Source organism: Peromyscus eremicus, chromosome 17, assembly GCF_949786415.1.
Source record: "Peromyscus eremicus chromosome 17, PerEre_H2_v1, whole genome shotgun sequence".
In the NCBI taxonomy this organism is placed as follows: domain Eukaryota; kingdom Metazoa; phylum Chordata; class Mammalia; order Rodentia; family Cricetidae; genus Peromyscus; species Peromyscus eremicus.
In genome coordinates, this window is record NC_081433.1 from 45,061,102 (window position 1) to 45,085,885 (window position 24,784).

At 37.6% G+C, this 24,784-nt stretch overlaps 1 protein-coding gene across 1 annotated transcript; it reads right to left on the reverse strand.

The window, feature by feature from the left end:
* Positions 1-225: 225 nt before the first annotated feature.
* LOC131894403 (disintegrin and metalloproteinase domain-containing protein 29-like) lies at positions 226-22,523 on the reverse strand. The gene is made up of 2 exons (XM_059244652.1): positions 22,387-22,523; positions 226-2,749 (listed from the first exon to the last, which is right to left on the reverse strand). The coding sequence occupies exon 2, from the start codon at positions 2,601-2,603 to the stop codon at positions 240-242; it is 2,364 nt and encodes a 787-aa protein (XP_059100635.1). The 5' UTR covers positions 2,604-2,749; positions 22,387-22,523; the 3' UTR covers positions 226-239.
* Between the last annotated feature and the right edge of the window lie 2,261 nt (positions 22,524-24,784).

Here is a 24,784-nt window from a genome sequence, read left to right on the forward strand (position 1 = left end):
TTCTTATTCTCATATCTCATAGCCCTATTACCCAATAGGAAGGAGCTTGCTATAATAGAAACGGTACTGCTACCAATCAAAGTGTATAAAATGGGATTATAGGGCTGATAGACAAGAACCTGAAAAATACCTACACCACACATACATTTTTTTTTCCTGGAAATGTAAAGAACAAAGTTACAGAAATCAAGTTACTTAAAATAGTGAAGAATAAAGAGAGCCATATTAGTGATTAATGTTTATTTGATACTTTTTACAGAGGAAGTTCTTGAAGGTGGTAATGATGGCGCATTTGATGATACTGATGGCACTTTTGATGGAGGCAGACTCCGAGAACCAGCTAAACTGGGTGGTTTGCTTAAATCTTGTTTTGTTTTCTCAGATGGTTTGCTTAAACGTTGTTTTGTTTTTTCAGGTGGTTTGCTTGAATCTTGTTTTCCTTTTTCAGGTGTAGGCTTGACCTGAGGCTTTGGTATACTTTCTTTCCACGGATAAAGCAGCCAGCAAAGACAGAATAATAAAATAAACAAAACAACGAACAGTGCTAGACACAGGTAACAAAACTTTTTCTTCTTCTTTATCTTGGGAGGTGGGCCACTGTCTACACTACCTCCATAGCCTCTTATCACGCAGTTGGGCGGATCCCACAAATAGTTGCAGTGGCAGTGATGTTTATTGTTGCAAATGCCCCTCTTATGACAGAATGTAGGTGAACAATTGCTGTCCAGTGCAGATATATGGACGCAACGCCTACCGATGCAGATGTGATCTTGACCACACTCTGTGCCATCCTTCACATCACCAGTGTCATCGAGCTGTGTCCCACTATGGTAATCAGTGCCCCAGCAAGATGCGCCCTTGACAACAGTGAAGTGCAAAGTATTGTGACTTTTCATACGGGGAATTACTGACACATTATCACACTGAAGTCTCCCACAAAGGACATCATTGTCTTCACATTTTTTGTACCTGTGTCCCTGAAGACCACAGTGGCCAAAACGATCCTCTTTAGAGTGTACTTCTTTGTAGCACTTTGTATTTGCAGCCTTTGCTTGCTGGCCAAAAATCTTCCTACAGTGTTCGTTACGGTCATTGCATCGCTTTTCATAACAATAGGCTGAGACATTACAGGGAATTCCATCTTCCACATAAACATCATCTGGACACTTATGGGATGTTCCATTGCACCACTCTGGGAGATCACACATATTAGCTTCTTTTCTACACACCACCCCTGATGGTAAAAATTGGCAGTTTTTACAACAAAGTCCATAGGCGCAGGAAGACCCCAAACTCAGAGTGCAATTTGCCATACAGCAGAGATCTTTTGCACAACGCCGTAAAGATCCACAGTCACACTGCTCTTCATCTTCAACAATACCATTTCCACAATGCTTCGTATGAAAAATATCTGTTGTGTACATGCTTTCCATCAAACAGTGTGTTTCCTTTATAGCATAACGCCAAAAAGAATCGTAACTACAGTTGCTAAATTTGGGTATTGGTGGGTTATCAATGTGCATTATGCATTTTCTGTATCTACACTTACATTCTTCTTCATCATGTCTCATGCCCAAATTATGACCTAAGTGATGAGCCACTCCAAGGGCACGAAGGTTTAAAGTTCTGTTTATGAAAGTAACAATTGCACAACTACGATACGGGTCACACACACCTCTTGTTGAGCCTATGCCACTTAATCCTCTCAAGTGCCTGTATATGAAAAGATGTGTGGTATCGTGTTTTAATCGAAGGTTTGCGACTTTCCAATGGCAATACAGATTAAGAGATTTTCTTACATCATCTATTACAATAAGACTTCTCTTATTCCAAACCTCCAAACCAACCAACAATATATCAATACCAATTACGTTATAAATATTATCCACCATACTTATCACAGCATATAGGTCTGACATCATTATTGTGTGATTACTTTCATAGTGTTCATACAAAGTCTTATCCACCACCACTACTAATTCAACAATTCTAGTATGGGTCCACCAGCCTTCAAAACCACTTTGCTTTAGAGTGGAATTTCCAGTTTTTTGTAATTCTGCTTGGCATGTTATATTATCTTGCAGAAGGCTGGAACTCCTTGATTCTGTTTTATTAGTATCCATTTTATATACCAGATGTTCAAATTTGGTAGAAGACTTCTTGGGCATGATTTCATAAATAGTGTTATTTATCTCTAATAGTCCTTGAAAGCCCCCAAAACAAGTGTTCAGGGAAACTAAGGCTTCTGGGTCACCCTCTACATAACCGTGATAGTAGCAGTCATCCTGTATAAAAGGGTAATCTTCAAGCAGAGAACCCTGGTCAGAGTAGGTGAACACTGGGAGGTTCCGGATTAGAAAAAGATTCTTGATCTTCATGTGGATAATATGTCTCTGGCCTCCAAGTTTCAAGCTGTAGGAGATCCATCCTGGAGGTTTCATGCCTCTGGATTTCCCTGTTACTTTCAATGGAATCACCACTTCTGTGGGACTGTGGTAGCGCTGATGTCCAGCCTGGGTAAGTCCAGGAAAAGACAGAAAAATCCCAAACAGTTGTGTCAGAAACAAGATCCTTGTGCATAATAGTGATTCAAGCACAGTCATTATAAATGTGTGCCTAAAACGTTGTTCAAAGAAGAATTAAGGTCTAGGAGTCATTGCTTCTGTGAATCCTTCTAGGCTGGCCAGTGTGCGGTGTTAAAAGTTAAGCATCTGTCCTCTGGAAGGGTCAAATCATTAGGTCTATATCCCTGTAAGTAAAATAAAATAAAAACCAATATGGATGACAGTGCTTATGAAAACATGGTTGGAAGAAAGAGAGAAAAGCAAAGGTTAAAACTAGTTTGTGATGTGGTCAAGGAGTAACAAGACGTTATTTGAGTGGCATGTCCCAAGAATCTCAGCACTTTAAGTCAAGGAAGGAGATGGACATTTCAAAGATAAAGATATGTAGAAAAGACTTGGATCAAAAAAAAAAAAAAAACAAAGGTTGGGAATATAGATCAGTGGTAAAGGACTTGTCTAACATTTTCAAAGTCGTGGTTGCAAATTCTCGGCACCGCAAATGAAAATAATATAAAAGAATGGAGGCAGGCAGTAAGGAGGGAAGGAAAGAAAGGAAATTGATTGGCACATGTACTTAAATATTGAGAGTCAGAGCCCGAAGAGATGATAGCTCAGCAGTTAAGGGCACTACCTGCTCCTGCAGAGGATCCATCCTGCTCCCGTTCCCAGCACCCACATGAAAGCTCACAGCTACCTGTAACTCCTGTTCTAGAAGATGTGATGCCTTCTTCTGGTCTCTATGGGCTTCTGCACACATGTGGTGCACCTACCCTCATGTAGTTATATATGCACACATAAATAAATAAAATAACAGCCTTAAAAAATAAGAGGCAACACAGGGCAGAAGGCACACAAAAATGAAAATTGGCTATCAATGAACAGTTACTGCATTTGAGTCATCAGCAAAATGAATTACTTTTACCATTATGTAAGTATATAAACCTTTTGTTCTCAGATAACCCCAACTACATTTTGTCTAATTGGAGTATTAGTGGCTTTTATTTTCAACTTTAGATGATAAATTACTTGACAACCCTAAATAAAAGATACTTAAAAAACTATTCTCATGTCATTTTTAAATATATTTAATACTAGCTATCAAAATCCTCCATATGATACAATATTAAACTTTCATTTTCTTCTGTAACTTCCTCTTCTCATCAGAACTGAAGACAGTGAAAGACATCACTTGTTTTACTTACACACACAACACACACACACACACACATACACAATCTTTAAAATAAACAAACAGAATGTCTATCTGAAACTGAGTGCTGAACAAGGCTCAGCGTTAAACCTCCAAAAATATCATAGACAAAAGCAAAAAGAAGTTGAAGAAATCTTGTCCATCTCAAATGACTGGGAACCCACAATTTTAACAAAGACTTGGTAGGTACTTTATCACCTTGTGTGGAACTGGGACACATAAGCACTTTTTTTTTTTCATAGTGGCAATTTCAGAGATTTGACAACCACAACTAGCTTAATAGAAACTCTTCTTATGGATAAATAAAAATAGAGTTTCCAAACATTATGTATGTGCTAGTACATAAACTATATGTCAATTCAAAATATAAATGAATTTGATAGAAAACAATTTCGTTGGGTTTCTCTTCTCTCTCTATTTTTTTTTTTACCAATTAATTATTATTTTCTAAGGTAACAAAATAGTATTAATATCTAAGTAAGGGCATGATTGTTAGAGACATGCCTGACACAAAAAGTCATTTGGAATATGTTACAAAAGGAAAAATGCTATCACTCCATGAATCCACTGGAGAATCTTAGCCTGTCCAAAAGTGAGAAAGCTAGTTTTTGTGCTTAAAATAAATATGAGGAACACAGAATCATCTGTGAATTATCCCCACTAGAAGAATAAACTTATCAAAACTCAAGAGTTAATTTCTATTTACATTGGAAAAGAGGAAATAGAGTAAAACTTAAATATTCTTCAAGAATAAAATGGATACATTTATTCTCTAAGAATAAAATGGATACATCAAGATATGGTACTTTTTCCCTAGACACCTAACTTGTTTCTTTTTAATAGGTCAATGACACTAACAGAGACACCAAAAAGGCAGAGGGTGGTACAGATTTAGAGTGCAAGAGTATAGACAGGGCAAATTAATACAGCTGTGGACTTTTATGGCTCCCAGCTAACATAAGCAAATGGAGTAATTATGGCATCAGAGATAAATGCAGTGAAAGAAATGCTTGATAAGTTTGTTTAAATAAGAACAGATTTGGAATTTTATAAAGCATCCATGTATTAGAGCTGCAATGGTTAAATGCATATGTGGAAATTGCAAGGCCTAGCTAGGCTACTTGAGAATTATTTCCTCTGTTTTGTAGCTTCTAGAACAGGCTTGGTTCTTACTGTTCTATGTTTCACATCAGCTACATCCTCAAAGTTCTAAATACACTGCTCTTTGGCCTTTGGAAGTCAAGATCCTTTCACTTTATGTGTCTCTGTTTCTGTCACATACACATACAGAGAGAGAGAGAGAGAGAGAGAGAGAGAGAGAGAGAGAGAGAGAGAGAGAGAGAGAGAGAGAGAGAGAGAGAGAGAGGAGGGAGAGGGGAAGGGGTGGGAGAGAGGGAGGGAGAGAGAGGAAAAGAGAGAAAGAGGTAGCCCTGATGGATAATTTCTGAATTTTCTTTGAAGTCATTCTCTTCTTCTAAGATGTACAGGCTGAGAATTTTCCAAATACTTAAGCTCTGATTTTTGTTTACCTTAGTAATCCCTTCTTCACTAAATCTATCAGTTCTTCTATTTCATGTAAGCAGTCTGTAGGAACCAGACTGTTCCTGTGAAACATCATTTGCAGATGCCATCAGATACTTATCCAGTCACACCACAGGACACTAGATACATTGAAACACAAGATTTCAGCAAGATTTTTTTTTGTCACTTTATAACAAGAATTGTCTTTCTATTAGTTTCTAATCTACCGCTACCAACATGCCTTTAAAGGCCCATATACCTCTATCAACAACTCTGTTCATGATTGCATTTATTCCCTGAGGGAAAAAAAAATGAAGGTTTCTGTCTAAGCCCCCTCACTCCCTTTGTCTTTCTGACATCACCAAATCATAATTGTTAACAGTCAAGTTTCTAGCTCGTGCCTCAGAACTCTACTAGCTTGTAACTATCACTCAATTTCAAATCAACTCCCATACTTGGTTATGAAACGGCACTGCTTCTCAGCACTGAAATCTCATGGATAACATGAGAATCTCTGACAAAATGCCAATGACTAGGTTACTTAAACTGCAAAACTTTATTTTCTCATGGCTATAGAAACTGGAGAATCGAAGGTAAAGGTGCCAGTGTAGTTGGGCTCTGGTGACAGTACTCTTCCTGTCTAGGAGAAGCCACCTTGACTGAGCTGGGAAGGACTGAAATAAGAGGAGAAAGCGACAGGAACTAGAAAAGAAAATATGGAGGGGAAAGAATCAAAACAAGTTCCCTAGTAGCTTTTCTTAAGGCACAGTAATCCTGAGGGTCCCCCCAACAAGATCTCTTTTTAAATCTAATTCCCTACCAAACACTCATCATATTGGGCAGTAAGCATTAACTTAAGGATTCTGAAGGACACAGTTCTGCTCCACAGCAATAGACCTGCTATTATTGTGACTCAGTATTTTCCTATGATTCTGGGAAGTTCATAGATTACAATCTAAAGAAAAGGAAATCTCAGTTGCCTGTGATAACAGGTTAACAACACTTGTCTCTTGTGCATACGGTCCCTATTTAGAATCCTCAGAACCTGAGTAAAGCATAATAGCACTGTACCTACTAATAAGTGGCTTAATTCCTCTTTTTAAATCTCTCATTTAGAGCAGGTGATGACACAGAATATGATTTTTAAGGACTGTTTCTGTTTTATCTACTAGACAGTTATTTGAACAACCAGGTTAATTTATGTTTTGTTGCCCAAATGGTAAGCTTAAGGGGATATGAGCATCTGTCTTAATGCAGACATAGCAATCACGTGCACCTTTAAATATTGAGGGATTGGGGCCTCGTGTGTAGTGTTTAGCATGTGTAAGCCCCTGAGATCAACTCTTAGAGGTAAAACATAAAAGAAAATGAAGGGAAGGAAGAGTGTGGAAAAGAAGGGAGATGGAGAGTGGGATGGAGAGAAGACAGAAAAAAGGAAAAATGTATGGATAATTCATTTAAAAAGGGAAAGTCAGAAGAGAATGGGTAAAAGTAATAGGTGCATCATAAGTAATAATGAGCATCATGCTCACTAAGGTACAGGTACCCAACAGATGTTACTAACTTATTATCAAAATATATTCATAACACAGGTGAAACAAATGTAAATGAAATAAAGTGTTCTTACAGTGAACTTGAATTTTTCAGAAGAAAAGGTCCTTCTCCAAATCATAATATTAAATAAGCATTAAATCGGTTGTCATATACGAAGTCACTGTTATCTTTTAAATATCTTTAAATATGTCATTGTTGACATGTGATACACAACTTAAATATTGTTTGCATATTTATGTTCATGTAAAGAAAGGAGAAAATCAGTTCAGCAGATAGTCGAACATTCAGAACTGCTTTATGTTTGGCTAAACTGATTGCAAAGTATAGGAATTAATGACATCTAAGACGTGCAAAATTAATTTCCTGGAATTCTTGCTTATAAAATTTGCTTTAATTAATATAACAAACTCAACTTTTATGATGAGTCAGTAATATGCTAAGTGTGTATTGTAGAATATGACATTCCAGGCTAGTTGCCTAAGCTCTCCATGCAACAGTGTTTTGTTGTTGTTGTTGTTGTTGTTGTTGTTGTTTTGGTTTGTTTTTAAAGGTCTTGTGAGAAATGAAAGTTCAAGCATGAGTCATCCCCAGGAAAATGCCTCAGACAAACAAGCAATTTTTATTTCCATTTTAAGTGCTTATCTCACTGCTACCACTATATGCACAGCAATTAGTAAACTGAACTCAAATCCATAACCTATGCTTGTATTTATTTTATTTTGTAGATATTGTGAATCAAATTTTTCTTGATTTCTTTCACAAATAGTTTGTTGTTGTGAATAAAAAAGTGACTGATATTTGTGTGTTAACTTTTTATCATGAAACTAATTAATTCATTATTTATCTTGATCAATTTCAGTTTCAGTCTTATGTTCTAAAGGTGATTCAAAATACACTCATCATAAATGTGATTTATCACACATATAAAATGAGCTCTTTCTTCTATTCTGTTAGTCAGTATATCTTTTTTTAGATCTACTTCCAAAACACAAAAAAAAAAGTAAAGGAATTAAGAGCTTTGGAAGTGAGATTTCAGGGCACAATTTTTATTGGTTGTAAAGAATAATTTCAAATGGTCAGCCCTGAAAACATGCCTATAAGTAACCATTATAACTATAACTGAGCAAGTTATAGTTAGGATTTTTTATGTATATACATATACATTTGCATATGTAACAACAATTAATAAAAGAAGAAGACATGAGTTTGAAAAAGAGCAAGGATGGGTGTATAGAAGGGTTTGGAGGGAGAAAAGAGAAGGGAGAAATGTTAATAATATCTCAAAGAAAAAAAATAATTTCAGCTCTCTTATCATCTTAGGTATTTTCAATTATTTCCTACTTTATATCAACGTAGGGAGAAACAAGTCACTTTTGACTACTAACACAGTGAACAGACCGATGTGGAAAAGACTTCATTGTATTGGGTAATATCTATACTAACCTGACATTTGGCAGACACACCAAGTGACTAGGTCATAGTTACACTGGCTGATTATTCTAAGGAAACATTATGTTAAAACAAAAGAAAACAAAAATACCATCCTACCTCAAAACTAAAGACAGCGATCAGGAATTGTTGACTCTCAGAAGCAAATTATTAAAATTGCAGTTTTTTTCCTGTTTGTTCCATCTTCAACAGGTCTGTGCATTTTGCATCCCCTAATAATGAATATTTCCACTTTAACTCATTCTTAATAGGATTAGTATCTCTCTCTCCTCTCTCTCTCTCTCTCTCTCTCTCTCTCTCTCTCTCTCTCTCTCTCTCTCTCTCTGTGTGTGTGTGTGTGTGTGGGTGTTCTTTAGCATCCCTAACAATTTACTAAGATTTCTATCAGTGAGAGAGGGGGTACCTCAGACTCTATTGCCTGCTCTTGGTACTGCTTTCCTCCTTATTGCCCCATCCAGCCTTGATATGACACTTTGTGGCTAGTCTTATCATTTTATTTCATCTTGTTATGCCACATTTGGTTGATATCACTGGGAAGCCTGCTCTTTTCTGAAGGGAAACAGAGCAGTGTATCTGAGGGAGAGGGGAGGTGGTGGGGAATGGTAGGAGTGGAGGAAGGGGAGGCTGTGGTTGGTCTGGATATATTGTATGAGAAAATGATGATGATGATGACAATGATGATGATTACATAATAATAATAATAATAATAATAATAATAATAATAAAGAGTGGCCAAGAAAAAATAGATTTCTAGTTTTTGATTAATGTGCTGGTTCTATCTGGTAAGTATAGCTCTCTTTCCGCATCAAAGAGGCCTATTTTTGCAATAGGCAGAGATTATTAGAGAAATCCATAACTGTCTAAAATTCAGAGAACATCTGAACATGGTGTGCTTGGTCCCAATAAACACATCTGCAACAAAAATTCTTACACCTAATGCTCAAGTAAAATAGAAAAAATCAGAAGAGATAGAGGACCAGGAAACCTGCATTGAGATTGTGTTTCCTATATAAGTCAAAGAAGCTGCACCTATGAAATGTCAACAGGGTGCTCCCCTAAATAAGCCCTGAACAATGGCAACACCAATTGACAGGCCAGTGTGGATTGGGGAAATCACAGAAGACCCCTGCTCCTAGGTGAAGAATTACAGGTTAGTTAATGACTTCTGAGCGTAGGAGAATCAGTTTTCTCCAAGAATGAGGTCTCCTACAGGTTATCCAATACTATGTAGTCACCAATAAATGTGTGTGTGTGTGTGTGTGTGTGTGTGTGTGTGTGTGTGTGTGTGTGTATAACATTGAATGGAATCAGCAGATTGTGCATCAATATATAACTATATATGAAATAATAATAAAGGAAAAGACATCATGAACTTGATAAGGGGGGGCACAGAAGGGAGGAAGGATGCAAATATAACACTAATGAAGTTCTCAAAACTGTCAATTTGGTACAAACCTAGCATCATCTGGAACCAGAGAACTGCAAGTGAAGAATTGCCATGAGATCGGCCTGTTGCCATGTCTGTGAGGAGTTTTCCTGATTAATGACTGATAGATGAGGGGCCAGCACACTGTGCGTGCTGCCATCCTTGGACAGGTGGGCTGGGCTACAGAAGAAAGGAAGCCGGCTTCCCTTGATGACAACTGTAACCTACAAGCTAAATAAACCCTTCATTCCCCAACTTGATGTTGGTTAGAATTTTCTCAGAGCAAGAGAAAAGCAAACTCATACACAATATAAATTATAACATTACAGGACTTTAATTGAAAGTTACCTTGCCAAAACTGGAAAACAGCATTTTTGTTGACTCAAGGTTATCAGTGCTGTTTTGTAGTCTCAGTACAGAAGTTAAAAACCGGTATTCTAAGCCGGGCGGTGGTGGCGCACGCCTTTAATCCCAGCACTCGGGAGGCAGAGCCGGGCGGATCTCTGTGAGTTCGAGGCCAGCCTGGGCTACCAAGTAAGTCCCAGGAAAGGCGCAAAGCTACACAGAGAAACCCTGTCTCGAAAAAACCAAAAAAAAAAAAAAAAAACAAAAAAAAAAAAAAACAAAAAAAAAAAACGGTATTCTAATGGAAGGCCTTAACAAATCTCAATAATGATGTCACTTTTGGAACTTGAGAAAATATTTGCAATACAACCCTATTGACATATAAGAAATGTGTCCTGAGGCTGTGTATCCTTGTTTACCTATGTCTACAAGGCCACGTTAAGAAGTGGGTCTGAACATCAGTTTACAGAAATGTTGCAGAATTCCCAGCAACTAACACAGGATGTACAGTAAGTCCTCTCACATAATTGCTTGCTTCTTTTCTAAAGCTGTGGAAATGCCTACTCATAGTGTATGTAATATGATGATTAATTTTAATTGTCATCTTGACACACTGTGGAGGCACCCAGGAAAGGAGTCTGAAAACGGGATTGTGTAGATCAGGGTTGCTTGTGGGTTTATCTATGGGGGGTGTCTTGATTATATTTATTTAAGTGGGTAGACCCTGACCATTCCCTAGACAGGAGATCCTGAACTGTGTATGAATGAGGAAATTAAGTTGAGTGCAAGTGTGGGAATTTGAACATAACTGTGTCCCATAGTCTCATAGGGAGAGGCATTATTAGAAGACATGGCCTTGTTGTAATAAGTATGGTGTTGTAGAAAGTGTCATTGTGAGGGTGGGCTTTGAGGTCTCATATATGCTCAAGCCATGCCCAGTGTCCCAGTTCACTTTCTGTTGCCTGCAATGGAGATGTAGGACTCTCAGCTCCTTCTCCTGCACCATGTCTGCCTTCATGCTGCCATGTCCTGCCATCATGATGAGAACGGAGTGAACCTCTGAAACTGTAAGCCACCCCATTAAATGTTTTCCTCTGTAAGAGTTGCTGTGGTCACAGTGTCTCTTCACAGCAATAGAAACCCTAGTTAAGATGGCAAGTATGCATGTAATAATTCATCCTCCTTTCTTATTTCTGATGGGTATAATGTGAACAGTTCTCTCAAGCTCTGCAGGCTGTGACTTTTCTCCAACAATGGGTTATAACCTGGTGCTATGAGTTAAGCCCCCCATCACCCCTTAGTTGCTTTGGTTAGGGTATTTTATAGCAGCAACAGAAACAAAATTGAGTCAGATGGTTTTGGTACTTACACAAGATAACCTACATTAAATATTTAGTACAATGAATACTATATTAATGTACTTGATAAAATACTATTATCAAGAGAGCAACAAATGGGTTCTCAACTTTACAGCTCTTTTTGACTATGCAAAGACCTATGAATTATTCTTTCGTGTCCTGAAAAACTTACACTGAAGTACTTCTGAGTGTTTATTTTGCGAGGAAGAGTAAATAATTTTCTCAACAAAGTGAATCTGAAGGAAAGCCGATTTTCATTAAAAAAGTGTGTGAAGCTTTTCTGTTGTTAGTTCAAATCTGTTATACCTGATACTCTGATTGGATTTCTCTTTCAACAAGCTGGAAGGACATTTTTCTGCCCTCTCCTTCTGTCATAAAACACGGATCAAAGGCAACTTGTGGAGGGAAGGTTTTGTTTTAGTTTACAGGTTGTAGTCCACAATTGAGGAAACCAAAGCTGGAACTCAAAGCAGGAACCTGAAACCAGAACCATGCAGGAGTGCTACTTACTGGTTCGCTCCCCATCTCATGGCCAGTGAAAGGAAATGTATCAGCTCAGGACCTCCAAGACCAAGTTCACAGGACAAAAGAGATTCATTTGCCCCAGAGGGACAGAGAGCAGGGAATAAGAGAAAAAGACAGGAGATAGAGGATGTGGGAGAAGGGAACAAGGGAGAGGGGAAGGGGTATTTATTGGGGAGGACTGCCTCTGGATCGAGAGGAGACAGATGTGGCCCATAGGCAAATGGTGGTTTATAGAGGTAAAAGGGAAACACTGTGTTAGGACGAGGTGTTTAATTTTAATTGAGAATGTTAATTAGGTGAGCCAAAGGGGGCTATTTTTGCTAGACTTCAATACTTTGATAGCTGGACCTTGGGAGTCAGCCACAGAAAGAGGAATTGGCTAAATAAGGGAATAAACCTTGGTGGCTAGTGTTAGGAATGTAACAGTTTGTTGTCAAGGCAGGAGAGTCCAGAAGAAGGGCAGGTCCTACCAGAGCCACGCTCGCCACACTGGAGCTGGCCAGAGTCCCTTCAGCCAAGTACCTTTCTAGTACAGGCCAGGCTCACCTGTTAGTGGTGGGTCCACCCAAAGTGAGCTGTGTCATCCTACATTAATTAACAACCAAGAAAAATGCCCCACAGACATGCCCACAGGCCAATTCCATCAAAGCAATCTCTCAGCTGAGTCTCCCTCAGATAGCTCTGGACTGTGCCTAGTTGACAGCCCAAGCTGACTAGGAGAGACTGAGTGCACAACCCTGAATATCTAGATATTTCTTAAGCCTTCTAAAGCAGCTGTTGCGCCTCCTTTTCATCTAACATTTTGTTTTCTATCTCATTTGCTCTCTGTTTTTCAGAAGCCTGGGTCTTTATGTAACAATCTGGGTAGCCACTTCCCTTTTCCTTTGAAATGGATACTTCTTCCTGGCATCTTGATTTTGGCACAAGAAAAGGAGATCTGAAAATTTGTTCAGATTTAATCATGTAAAATGAATTCCGTTAGTAATGATTTGAATTGGACAGTTCTAAAAGAGAATACTGCATAGATTGCTCTCTCTCTCTCTCTCTCATACACACACACACACACACACACATACCACACACCACACTTTATAGCATTGTGAGACACTTCATGCCCTCTTTTGTAGAAGACAAACTTTAAACCAGCTTTCTCGGCTGTAGAGGCATGATTATATGAAAAAGAATTGCTATGACTGTTACATAATTTTATTGAAACTGTTTATCGAAACTGCTTAGATTTATTGAAAATATTCATGCAGAAGAGTTCTCATACCTCATAGTCATACTTTTTGGCATAATTAAAGGAGCAATACTGCTATATAACCTATAAAACATTTTCAGATTTCTGTAAGTTTTACACAATGCCTGGTTTGGGGTCCAAAGGCACAGGACACCAAGTTCCAATCAGTTATTTACTCTTTCCAGACTCCGTTGGCTCCTTTCACCCTTGTTTTTGATGATACTGAGAATTCTGATGATTACAACACAAACAGTTTGTAAGAAAGTCATTCAATTCCTGTTTCTCTGATTTTAATTTATTTCATAACTTCACTGAAATATGGGTTTTTGGAAGAAAGGCCACAAGCATGAAATGGTTTGTCCTGTATATATATATATATATATATATATATATATATATATATATATATATATATATATATATAAACTGCATTTATACTCTCAATATGCCTAGCACTATTGAGCTTGAGCAACTAAACTTGATGGTCTTTCCTCAAAGTCTCCACTGTCAATTAGTTTTTCCATGCTATGCTCTCTGTAAAGGTGCCATTTTACATGACTCACACTGAGGGAATTGAAGAATTGTGTTTCTCCTCTCCGACAAACTTTGAACATGCACATTTTTTTTCTTTTTCACATCCTTTTCTAGAATCTCATATAAAATTAGACAGCACGCGATGTTTTCAGACCAGGTTCCTTCGTTTAGTAATGTACGCTTACCTTCCTCTGTGGAGTCAAATTGCGTCAGCTTTGGCTATAGCTGCACATAAACTTTTTATTCCTCTATCATTCTCAATTTTTTTCCTTTTTCTTTCTTAGGCTTTTCTGGGGGAAATCTCCCTCATCTGAAACATGAATCTTTTAGTGATTCTATTTATTCTATGTTGTACAGGAATCATTATCAACAAAGTGCTAATGGGACAAAGGAAATTATAATTTTAAAATGAAATTTTAACTATTTAGTGAAACTTTGACTATTGCCAGTGACCTTCACATGTATTCCTTGTCTCACTCACCCTCTTAGGTGAACTAGGAAATGTAGAGACCCTCAATTGGGGGGCGGGGAATGCCTTCCTCTCTGTGAGATGGGTCTGCCAAAGTCACTCCTAATTTTCTGGCTTTATGTTTATGAAGAATACACTGGGATTATTTAAAATGCTTTCCCTCCTCCATGCCCAAATTTGAGCCATGAATGTGTCTGTTTAAACTCTTTACCAAGATAACTTGGTGACGTTCATAGAATTAAAGTCAACCAAGCATAAGGGAACACTCATTAGGTGGCATCTGCCCTCAGGAGTTTCCTGCTCTGTGTAGGAGACTATAGGTAGCTGCCAGCAGCTCAGCAGAATTATTCTATTCTTAATAGTTTATGGCTTCAACAACTTCTACTTCAGACAATGTGAATACAGCTATGACATTCCATTAGTTTATCTATTTCATATTTCAAGGAGCAAGCTTGCTGTTTTGATTGGTCATGCAAGAGCACTCCACTTGATTGTCCATTGCCATTATTACAGTATAAGGAAATACTATAGGTGATTTTCCTTATGTTATTGATGTTCTATGGTGACATAGTGTAATCCTTTTTTATTTATATAATTTTAGAATGCACCCTCCTAGTTCACAAATTTTGATATTTGTATTTGTTTCTATAAAACCAATTCTCTAACGTCCAAAATAATCATATATAAATTTAATAGTTGGAATTCCAGATGAGCTTGACCCTGAAACTGTTACTTGGAAAATATTTTAAAATTCAAATTTTTTATATATGTGTGAATATAATATATGCAAATATATGCACATATATACATAGTTTATTCTTGTGCATATTCCCAGTTGTACGTACTAGTATACCTTAGATATATTACATATCTGGTAAGGTTTTAAAAATAATTTAATATGCATAAGATTTACATAGAAATATACTAGTCTCTTTTACTAAGAATACAGTTGAATGGTGTCATCTCTTAACATTCAGGCATGAATCATCCTGACAAGGAATATTTCCCATGCCAAGTTTAGATAACAGATATTTGGCTTCTGTGAGGCTACTAGAAATTGGTTGTTAGAGACCACCTAAGGATCTGATCTGGGTCAAAATGCCCTCCAGGGTTATCAAACAGTATCAAAGTCTTTGGTATCACTTATCAAAAGGAGTGCCACAACAGACAAATAAATGTGTTTCCTCACTAGTCGTTGAAAACTGGCCAGTTTGCTCTGTGTGTATGGCTAAAGTACGATAAAACGTTTTTAAGATTTCATGTGAAGCCAGCAAGCAGCCCGGGAAGGCAGCCAGAAGTTATTGCCACATAACGAATATACTTTTCTGCCTTTAAAACCAAAGACTGGCATTCTAAAGTGTTTTACAATATTGTCTAAGGTTTTCTTCAAAAGTAGGATCTTTTGCAATATTTGAAGTACTGAGATTTGAAGCAGGAGAGTTTACTTGCTATAATGGCTAGCCAGGACATTTCCCATGGTTTTGATGGTGTCTCTTTTTGCATGGACAGATTTCCTTCTGCTATCAACTCTTATGGATCCAACAGAATTACTACAGTGCCCTTAATATTAACAGTTTGTTATTTTAGCCAAGTATGGTAGTACACACCTGCTGTGGGATAATGCTCTTGTACACTGTAAAGATTTGTTACTTGAATTGGTTTAATAAAATGCTGATTGGCCAGTAACTACTCAGGAAGTATAGGCAGGGTGACTAGACTAAGAGAATTCTGGGAGGAGGAAGAGCAGAGTCAGGAGTCAACAGCCAGACTCAGAGGAAGCAAGATGAAAATGCTGAACTGAGAAAAGTTACCAAGTCAGGTGGCTAAACAGATAAGAATTATGGGTTAATTTAAGTGTAAGAGCTAGTTAATAATAAGCCTGAGCTAATGGCCTAGGATTTATTGTTGCTATTCTTTGGCTTCTTAAAGCCTTAGGTTTCTGGAGAAGGCAATAATGGAAGCAGCAGTAAGAGTATAGCCAAGGGAGTTCAATTTTAGTGCTACAGATAAATGTTAGTAATCTTTGGAAGCCGACAATAAAGTACACTTACAGACTTCTTCTTTCCCTTTTAAGAAGAACAGGAATATCTCCAGTGATTTGATTATAGTCACCAATCCTCAAAGATGCCTCCGGTACACTAAGGCTGCTGCCTCGTCCACCACGTCTCCGCCGCTCGGTCCGGCCTTAAGGGGAAGGAAGCTCACGGAGAGGAGCCCGCGTGCCCGCTAGCTCCGGAGCTGCCGTGCAAGGCTGAGAAGCAACAAATGGCGTCCAACGTGTTGGCAAGAGTTTCCACCTAAAACCTGAGTAAAAAGATTCTAAAACGGAGCTGAGAACAGTTCCTAGTTGTCTCTTTCAAGTTAGCGGCAGCCTGCGTGTTTGAGCTACTGCTGGCCTCTGCAAGTGGCACATTAAGCTGTGTGGTGGATTTAGCCTTTGCTAGTACAAAACAAAAACAGAGGTTTCTGGGCTGCATGCTGCTTGGATAAAAGCATTGACCCACGATAGCTCCCAGAGCTGGCGGTAAACACGTACTACCGCCATGTTGGGAAGCTGAAGTGGGCGGAGCCAGCAGCCACAGCGCCAGTGCTGTTTCAGGCTTAGAAGGCTGCAATTTAAAAGCAATAGGCTCACGCTAATATAAAAAAATAAGCCACGTAAAGATGGCTACCACACAAAGAATCTGGATTATGTTCTCTTTGATATTCGTAACTGCAGAAAAACATTTGATTGTAAAAGCTGTTGAGTTATGCCAAAATGTATATTTTAAAGGTACCTTGACTTCAAAATTTGGATATAAGGATATGTTGCTTTGGAAAAGAGTCTCTGCTTTTGTTTCCACAGAAAGCCAGAGACTATGGATTTGTTCCAGATTAAGATACATCAGGTTTGACCAGCCAAGACCCCCTGAAAGGTCTCCAATGACACCATGGCCCAGATGACTCAACATCCAGAATGGTTCCAAGGCAACTGGCTCAGACGATACAGCCTCATGGACTACTCCATGATCCTAAAATTTTCTTCGTGTCCCCATAAGATACAGCGCCCCCCTCCAGCAGAAAGTAGTAAGAGAAGCTACGCCCAAATTCCCAAATATACCAAGCTGGCTTTAGAGATGGAATTGGCTCACTCCCCCTCTAAACCCAGACATATTGCTCAAAAAAAAAAAAAAAAATGGTTAAGAGATTCTTGTGTCCCAAATCAGAAGAGCCCTCTGGTGTGGAACAGAGAAAAAACAATATTTTTATTTAAATCAGGTTGATTATAAATACAATCTCTTTCTAAAACAAAAAGGGGGATAGTTTAGATATGATAGGATGAAAGGGTAGATTAATGAACCTACTTTTAAAGAGTAACAACTTGTTTAAAATGTTTTACATTGCTATAGATTTTAGTTTATTGATACAAATTTAAACTTAATTTTGTTATACTGTATATATATTTCTATTCTTGTTTGAGGTATTATGTTTATGTAACTCATTTAAAATTGTAATGGATAATTAAAAATAGATTAATAGTTAGTCATCTATGATAATATTTGTAGCCATGTTAGTTAAGTCTTCTAGGTATACATAGTTATATTTCAGATAGATAGGTGGTCTTCAAACACTTCAAAGACCTACAGAATATGGCATTTAAAATGTTTTAAAAATTTAGACTTTCTGGACAGTGAGACATGTCTGCTCCTGACAGCACCGATTTACTTCAGAGAGGAGGATGGGCATCGAAGACACTCCATACGGAATTTATCTTCACCTTGACAAAAATAGCCATTTGGGCAAGAAACTGTTCTTGCTTGGACTGCCTGATCAACTGGACATGCAGGACCCATACAAAGGTGACCACTGAACTTTGCTTGACAAAATGGTCCTTCAGGTTCCTGCTTTGCAGAGAAAACTGCCAGACATTCTACAGGACACAGAAAAAATTGAATAAGAGACTCTAGGCCTGTGGGCTGAAGACAGATGCCCCAACTTTACAAGAGAACTTTGAATGACTGTCCAGGCTGCCAGCTGTCTCTGTCTACCCTACAAGACTCCTAAAAGTTGCTTATATCCTTCTCCATTTCTCAGGTAGTAGTATATCCTTCTGAGGTCTTTGATATGGTTAAAGACTAGATACTTACAATTTTCCTTAGTTATAATAAAAGATAACTTAGATATAAAACCTTAAACTTAACAAATATAAGATAGATAGGATCTCTTCTTTAATATTGTAACTGTAATTCTTGCTTGATAATTGTTTTGTTATATGTAATTTTACTATGTTAAAGTTAAAACCTTCCTTTTTAAGAAAAGAAAAGGGGAAGTGCTGTGGGATGGTCTGTATGTCAAATGTGTTGCTGATTGGTCAGTAAATAAATCACTGATTGGCCATTGGCTAGGCAGGAAGTATAGGCGGGACAAGAAAAAGAATTCTGGGAAGTGGAAGGCTGAGAGGGAGACACGGCGAGCCGCCATCAGGACAAGGAAGATGTAAGGTACCAGTAAGCCATGAGCCATGTGGCAAAGTAAAGATTAATAGAAATGGGCTAAATATAAGAGTAAGAGCTAGACAATGACAGGCCTGAGCTAATGGCCAAGCAGTTTAAATAATGTAAGAGTCTGTATGTTTATTTTATAAGTGGGCTCTGAGACTGGCGGGACTTGGTGGTGGGAGCTGGAGAGAAATTCTCCAGCAACATTTATAATTAATATAAGCCTCTGAGCGATTATTGGAAGCCTGATGTGGGACGGTATGGGATGAAGAAAAGCCTCTTACTACACACATATTTGATCCCAGCACTCAGGAGGCAGAGGAAAGAGGATCTCTGTGAGTTCAAGGTCAGCCTGACCTATAGAAAAGGCACCAAGACAGCAAGGACTACATAGAGAGATCCTGTCTCTAAAAAGTTTGTTCTTTTAAGAATTTTGAATTATTCAATACATTATTATAAACTATTTATCACGTAGTACAATAGACCAATAAAAGTTATTCCTCTAGTGTAATTGAAATATTGGAGCCCTTAATCAGTATCTCTCTATACTTTAGGGATCTCACAAAAAAAAAATCAGCAGAGTAACTCACATATTAATTAGTCTGATGGAATTGTTTTGTGGTATAATCATAAACAAAACATCAAACATCACCTCACATTTATATTAATATAAAACTTATCAATTGAAAATTAAAGATAAATGCAATCTGCTAGTCATTTATATTTGATGTGCCTATTTAGATTAAATGTATTTTTGTCTAAGAGTTTAAAATATCACAGCCTATTCCAAAACCTTTCTATTACTAGTTTATATAATCATCTTTCCTAGTATTTACAAAGTAAGCTACTATTGGGGGATATTTGATCACACTGAGAGCCCTGAGTTTGCATTTGCATTAATTAAATAAAATTAACCTTGGGTCATGAGGCTGAGTTAGCAATTAGTTGACAGAAAGTAATCATAGAGGATCAGAGGGCATTCAGGAGAGACAGCACAACCCAGGAAGTAGTAGGGAGGAATTTGGAGTGGTGTGGCTTTTTCTGGTTTGGCAGAGAGGAAGCAAAAATCTTTTTGGAGAGGTCAGCAAGACGAGTGGGTTAGCTAGTTGCTACTCTACCTCTCTGAGTTTGCAGGTTTTCACCCCAGCCTTTGACTCTCGAGTCTTATTTATAAATAAAACAATAGAGATTTAGTTAAAGCTACCACAGTGGCAGTGACAGGGCCAGTGCCTATGGGAACAGAATTCCTGCCAAACTGCAGCCTGAGCAGCCAGACCATTGCCTGGTAGCTGTGGAGTTATAAACACCAGCTGAAACCGCAGTAGATTAGGGTGCAGTCACTGTGCAGAAGTTAAAAGAACAAGCCACCAGGAACACAGTGAATTCTGTCACATTAAAATTGGTCTTTTTTTTTTTAACCACTTGAAAGGTATCATATGTTAGTGGCAAGTTAAGTCATATTAATAGTATATGCTTTCTGGAAATTGGTTAATAGAGACCACCCAACAATCTGGTTTGTGTAAAAACACTCATGGGTAGTCAAATGGTGTTATACTTTATCTGATATTTGTGATTTTGTTTAGAATACGTGATCTACAAACATAAAAGATAAAATACATTTTTTTCTGTGCATGTTCTAATACGCTGACTGGTGTATTTTCATAGATACAATAAAGAACAGCAGCTAGGGAGATATGAACTTCCCTATCCCAATTAAAGAAGAGCAGCAACATGAAATTACTGCAAAGATGAGCAGAAGACAGGGAAAAGGGATCAGCAAAAGTTTACATTTTATTTTGTTTGGAAACACTGAAGTGAATGTTGGCAAGCCAAGACACCAGTTGGAGTAGACTATAAAATCATGCCAATCATGTTAATAGATGCTTCTTTTGGCTCTCTCTGCTATCTTTAAATGTGAATGGGTAACAGGATTTACAAGGAGATGGTTCTGCAGTTAAGAACACTGACTGATGTTCTAGAGGACCTAGATTCAATTTCCAGGTGGCCCAGTGTCCGATAACTCCAGGATATAAGGAAGAAGGACGCATGTGACCTCCGCACTCCTCTCCTTTTAAGAGGTCATGTAGGAAGGCAAGAAGTACCACCTCCTTTGGGCCACATAGCCCAAGGTCATGGGCGGAGCAAATACTACTACATTAGAACACATCACAGGTTGTTGAGCTAAGTTTGAAGAGCGTAATGCCAAGGCTGGAGAAATGGATGGGGAGTTAAGAGCATATATTGTTCTTGTAGAGGACAGGAGTTCATAGTTCAGTTCCCAGCACACGTCAGGTCAATCCCAACCACCTCTAATTTCAATCCACCTCTAAAACCCAAATCTACACATATAAATAATTTAAAAAAAGAAACATTTAAGTTGAAAAAAATGCCTTGAATTCACAGCAAGAGATTTGTTTATTAAAGACTTTCTTAAATGACAGATGATGTGTCACTTTCTGAAAATGATGTTAAAATGAACTGTTAGACTTCTATGGTTTGAATGTCAGTTCTAATTCCTCCTCTCACTTGTAGGCAAGGTCATTGACCTTGAGTGGTCAGATTATGTTACATGTTGGTGGTCTAATTTTGTAGAAATAATTTGATTAAAATTAGTTGACTTCAAATTATTTACAAGACACATTCATTTGAGTGAGACTTACTTAATCATGCAAAAGTCATGAAAGCCAGAGAGTATCCAGGTGACCTCAAGAAAACACAAGAGACTGTGTTGAAAATATCAGTACAGTGGCGTGGCATTACTAAGAAACTCAGTGCTATAACCACAAGGAACTAAATTCTCTCAGTACTAACAAGACTGCAATCAACATGCAATGCCAGAATTAATTGCTACAAGGGGGTTGGTTTCACCTTGCTTTTGACTTGTGAGACAGAACAGGGAATCCAGCCAAGTCTTGATTTTCCTCTTCTCGTTATACAGAAACTATAACATATCTAACTATCATATGCTCTTAAGTTTGTGCTAATTTTCTATGCAACAATAGAAAGCTGATGCATCTGGGAACCTATTATCTGGTACAGCCTGTGTGACTCACGGACTCACCACTAAGATCCGTTTCATTACTATTATTCATGGTTATAATCTTCTAAGTGGAAGACATTTATCTCCTTGCAATTATAAGTAATCAGGGTAGAAATATTTACCTTCTTATGATAAACTATTACCAACAATACCCTATAATTGGACAATTTTTCTCCTTCTCAGAAAATTTATAGAAATTAGATATAAGTAGATAAAGCATGTTAGTCTTAGAGTGAGCTCTAGATTAAAGTAACTCAAAGGGATGGTTAATTATGTAATAAAATATATGGAAGTTTAAGGTGCTTGGGGTCCTGGTTGAAGTTTCCTTTAAAAATCACTGTGTCTCAGTAAAACTTAGGGTCACAATTATGAGTATCATCTATTTTTTTATGAGAAAGAAGACAAACAACTTTTAGCTAAAAGACACCAAAAGGACAGAAAAAAATTATAGCTCTAAAATATGCATCTTCATTATTTACTAAAGATAAAAGTGTATTTAAATTTAATATTACAGAGAAGTAGTTGGGCTAGATCCAGATCCCTGAAATTTGAACAAATTATTGACCATCTTTTCAATTTTGTTCAAGGCATAGTTTGAAATTAATAACTTAATCCCGTGTAATATTACAAAACTACTATGGTATATCCCCAGAAGAATGGTTATTTCTTTTACCTTAGGTCTGCTAACAGTACAGGTATGTGCGTGTTAAATTAGCTATGGCCTGCTTATGATGAAAGGTGTCCTCAGGGATGTCCAGGAACAGACCGTAATGTCAGTTTCTGTTTACACTGGATCTTTACAGCATCCCATGTGCTTAATAGATGTGATGTCATAAAAGAGGAAGAATGTTCCATAAGTAAAGGTCTAAGGTTGGCAGTTAGGAGTCACCAACAATGATAAATATTTTACCATTACAGTTATCCTGGAGCATTATAGCTTTGCATCTCATGATAAAATTGACTAAAAATGTCAGGGTCTAGGGCAGATACCACAAAATTCAGTGAACTATTTTTTTTCTATGTAGACAAATCTACCCTTATAATTTAATGTAATATTGGGCACTTAATTTATCATTACAGAAACTTCATAATGATTTGGCCTTTTTTGTTCACATTTACTTACTAATTACAACAGTGTAATCATTTTTCTAACACCCAATTGTCTTAATGTGATAAAATATATACTTTTGAAGGGATTGCGCTGTTTAATGACTTAGATGAGAACATCATGTCACATTATCTTTGAAACATCAATATACCCTGAAACTTATTCTCCTTTGTTAAAGACTTTTTCAGATTTTCAGCAGGGGGTTGATCTGCTAATCGGAAGGTTTGCTTGAAAGATTCTTGTATGAAAAGGAATTAAAAACATCTTCAGGCTGGCTCAAGTAATAAACTTATAGGGCCTGTGACTTTACTTCCTATAGAAACTTGTTCTTAAATATTTGTAAGAGAAACAGGACAAAAACAATGACCAGAAAGACAGTAGTGTCTTAGGAATGAGTCAGGCTTCCATCAAGGACAGAAGGTTTTCAAATATTAACATACGATTACAAGAAACCAAGATGAAAGCAAGCAAACAAATAATATTCAGTTTTTGGGAATGCCACAAAAAAGTAGTTGGATGTCAGTCTGTCAAAGAGACACGTAGGATTGATGCAAAATCATGCTCTAAACAGTATGCTGCCTCATCAAAGGTCTGATTTTGTAAGATCTGGAAGAGAGGAAGTGTTCCTCAGATCTTAGTTGGATGTAAGAAAAATTATTGATTTCTACATATAGATTGACAAACCAAAATGTTTGAAATAGAAAGCCAAGCCACTTCCTTGCCAATGTTAGGATTATCTTGGCAAAGGAAGTTTGGATGTTTAACATTATCTCAGTTAAGTCCTGAAAAATCATTGAAGAAAACTAAGTAACTGAGTCCCAAGAATTCACCATTGATTTGGTTATTTGGGGTCTTTCTGGAGTAACATTCCACCATTATAACAAATACCTGAAATTCCTGTCTGAGAAGAGAAAAGATATTTATTTTGACTCCTAGTTTTAAAGTTTCAGGTCATAATCAGCTGGTTCTGTTGCTCCTAGGCCAGTGACAAGGCCCTACAGCAGGCTGGAAGGATAGGGTATAACAAATCCACCTCAAGGCCACGAATAGACATGACAAAGAGCTATCTCAGCCATCTCAAAGAGACTTCCTCTAACAAACTAAATCCCATTAGACCCCACCTCACACAATTTCTGTCACCTTCTGTAAGTGTAAAGATGAACGTTTAACATATGGACCTTTGGCAGAGTCTTAAAATCCAAACTATTGGAAGGTCTATTATCATTCCAAACTAATTCTACTTTTTAAAAATACTTCTGACAAGAATGTCATTGATTGCCGGGCGGTGGTGGCGCACGCCTTTAATCCCAGCACTCGGGAGGCAGAGGCAGGCGGATCTCTGTGAGTTCGAGGCCAGCCTGGGCTACCAAGTGAGTTTCAGGAAAGGCGCAAAGCTACACAGGGAAACCCTCTCGCAAAAAAAAAAAAAAAAAAAAAAAAAAAAAAAAAGAATGTCATTGATCAGGTGGTATTGGAGCATGCCTTTAATCCCAGCACTCAAGAGGCAGAGACAGGTAGATCTCTGTAAGTTTGAAGCCAGCCTGGTCTACAGAGCAAGATCCAGGACAGGAATCAAAAACTACACAGAGAAACCCTGTCTCGAAAAACCAAAACAAACAAAAAGAACGCCATTGATATTTCAAAAGGATTAAACCAAGCCTATTAACTGTGTTAGTTACCTGTCTCAAATATATTAACCTATGAATATAGAACTTAAAAATAATTATAACTTCTAGAATAACTAATAGGATAATTAATGAAAATAGATAAATTAAAAACCAAGGGATGGGCATATTAGTTCCTGTAGCTATTGTGGCAAGTTACCACAAATTTAGTGAGATTCAAAATATGAATTTATTCTCTCATATTTCTAGAGCCTCAAACTCTGGATACAGTGGTTAGCAGGATCTTATCCATCCATCATCATGACTCCATGGAAGAGTTGTGCCTTCCTTGCCCGTTA

Coding starts and splice junctions, on each gene's coding strand:
- LOC131894403 (XM_059244652.1), bottom strand. CDS start 2,603: ATGACTGTGCTTGAATCACTATTATGCACAAGGATCTTGTTTCTGACA.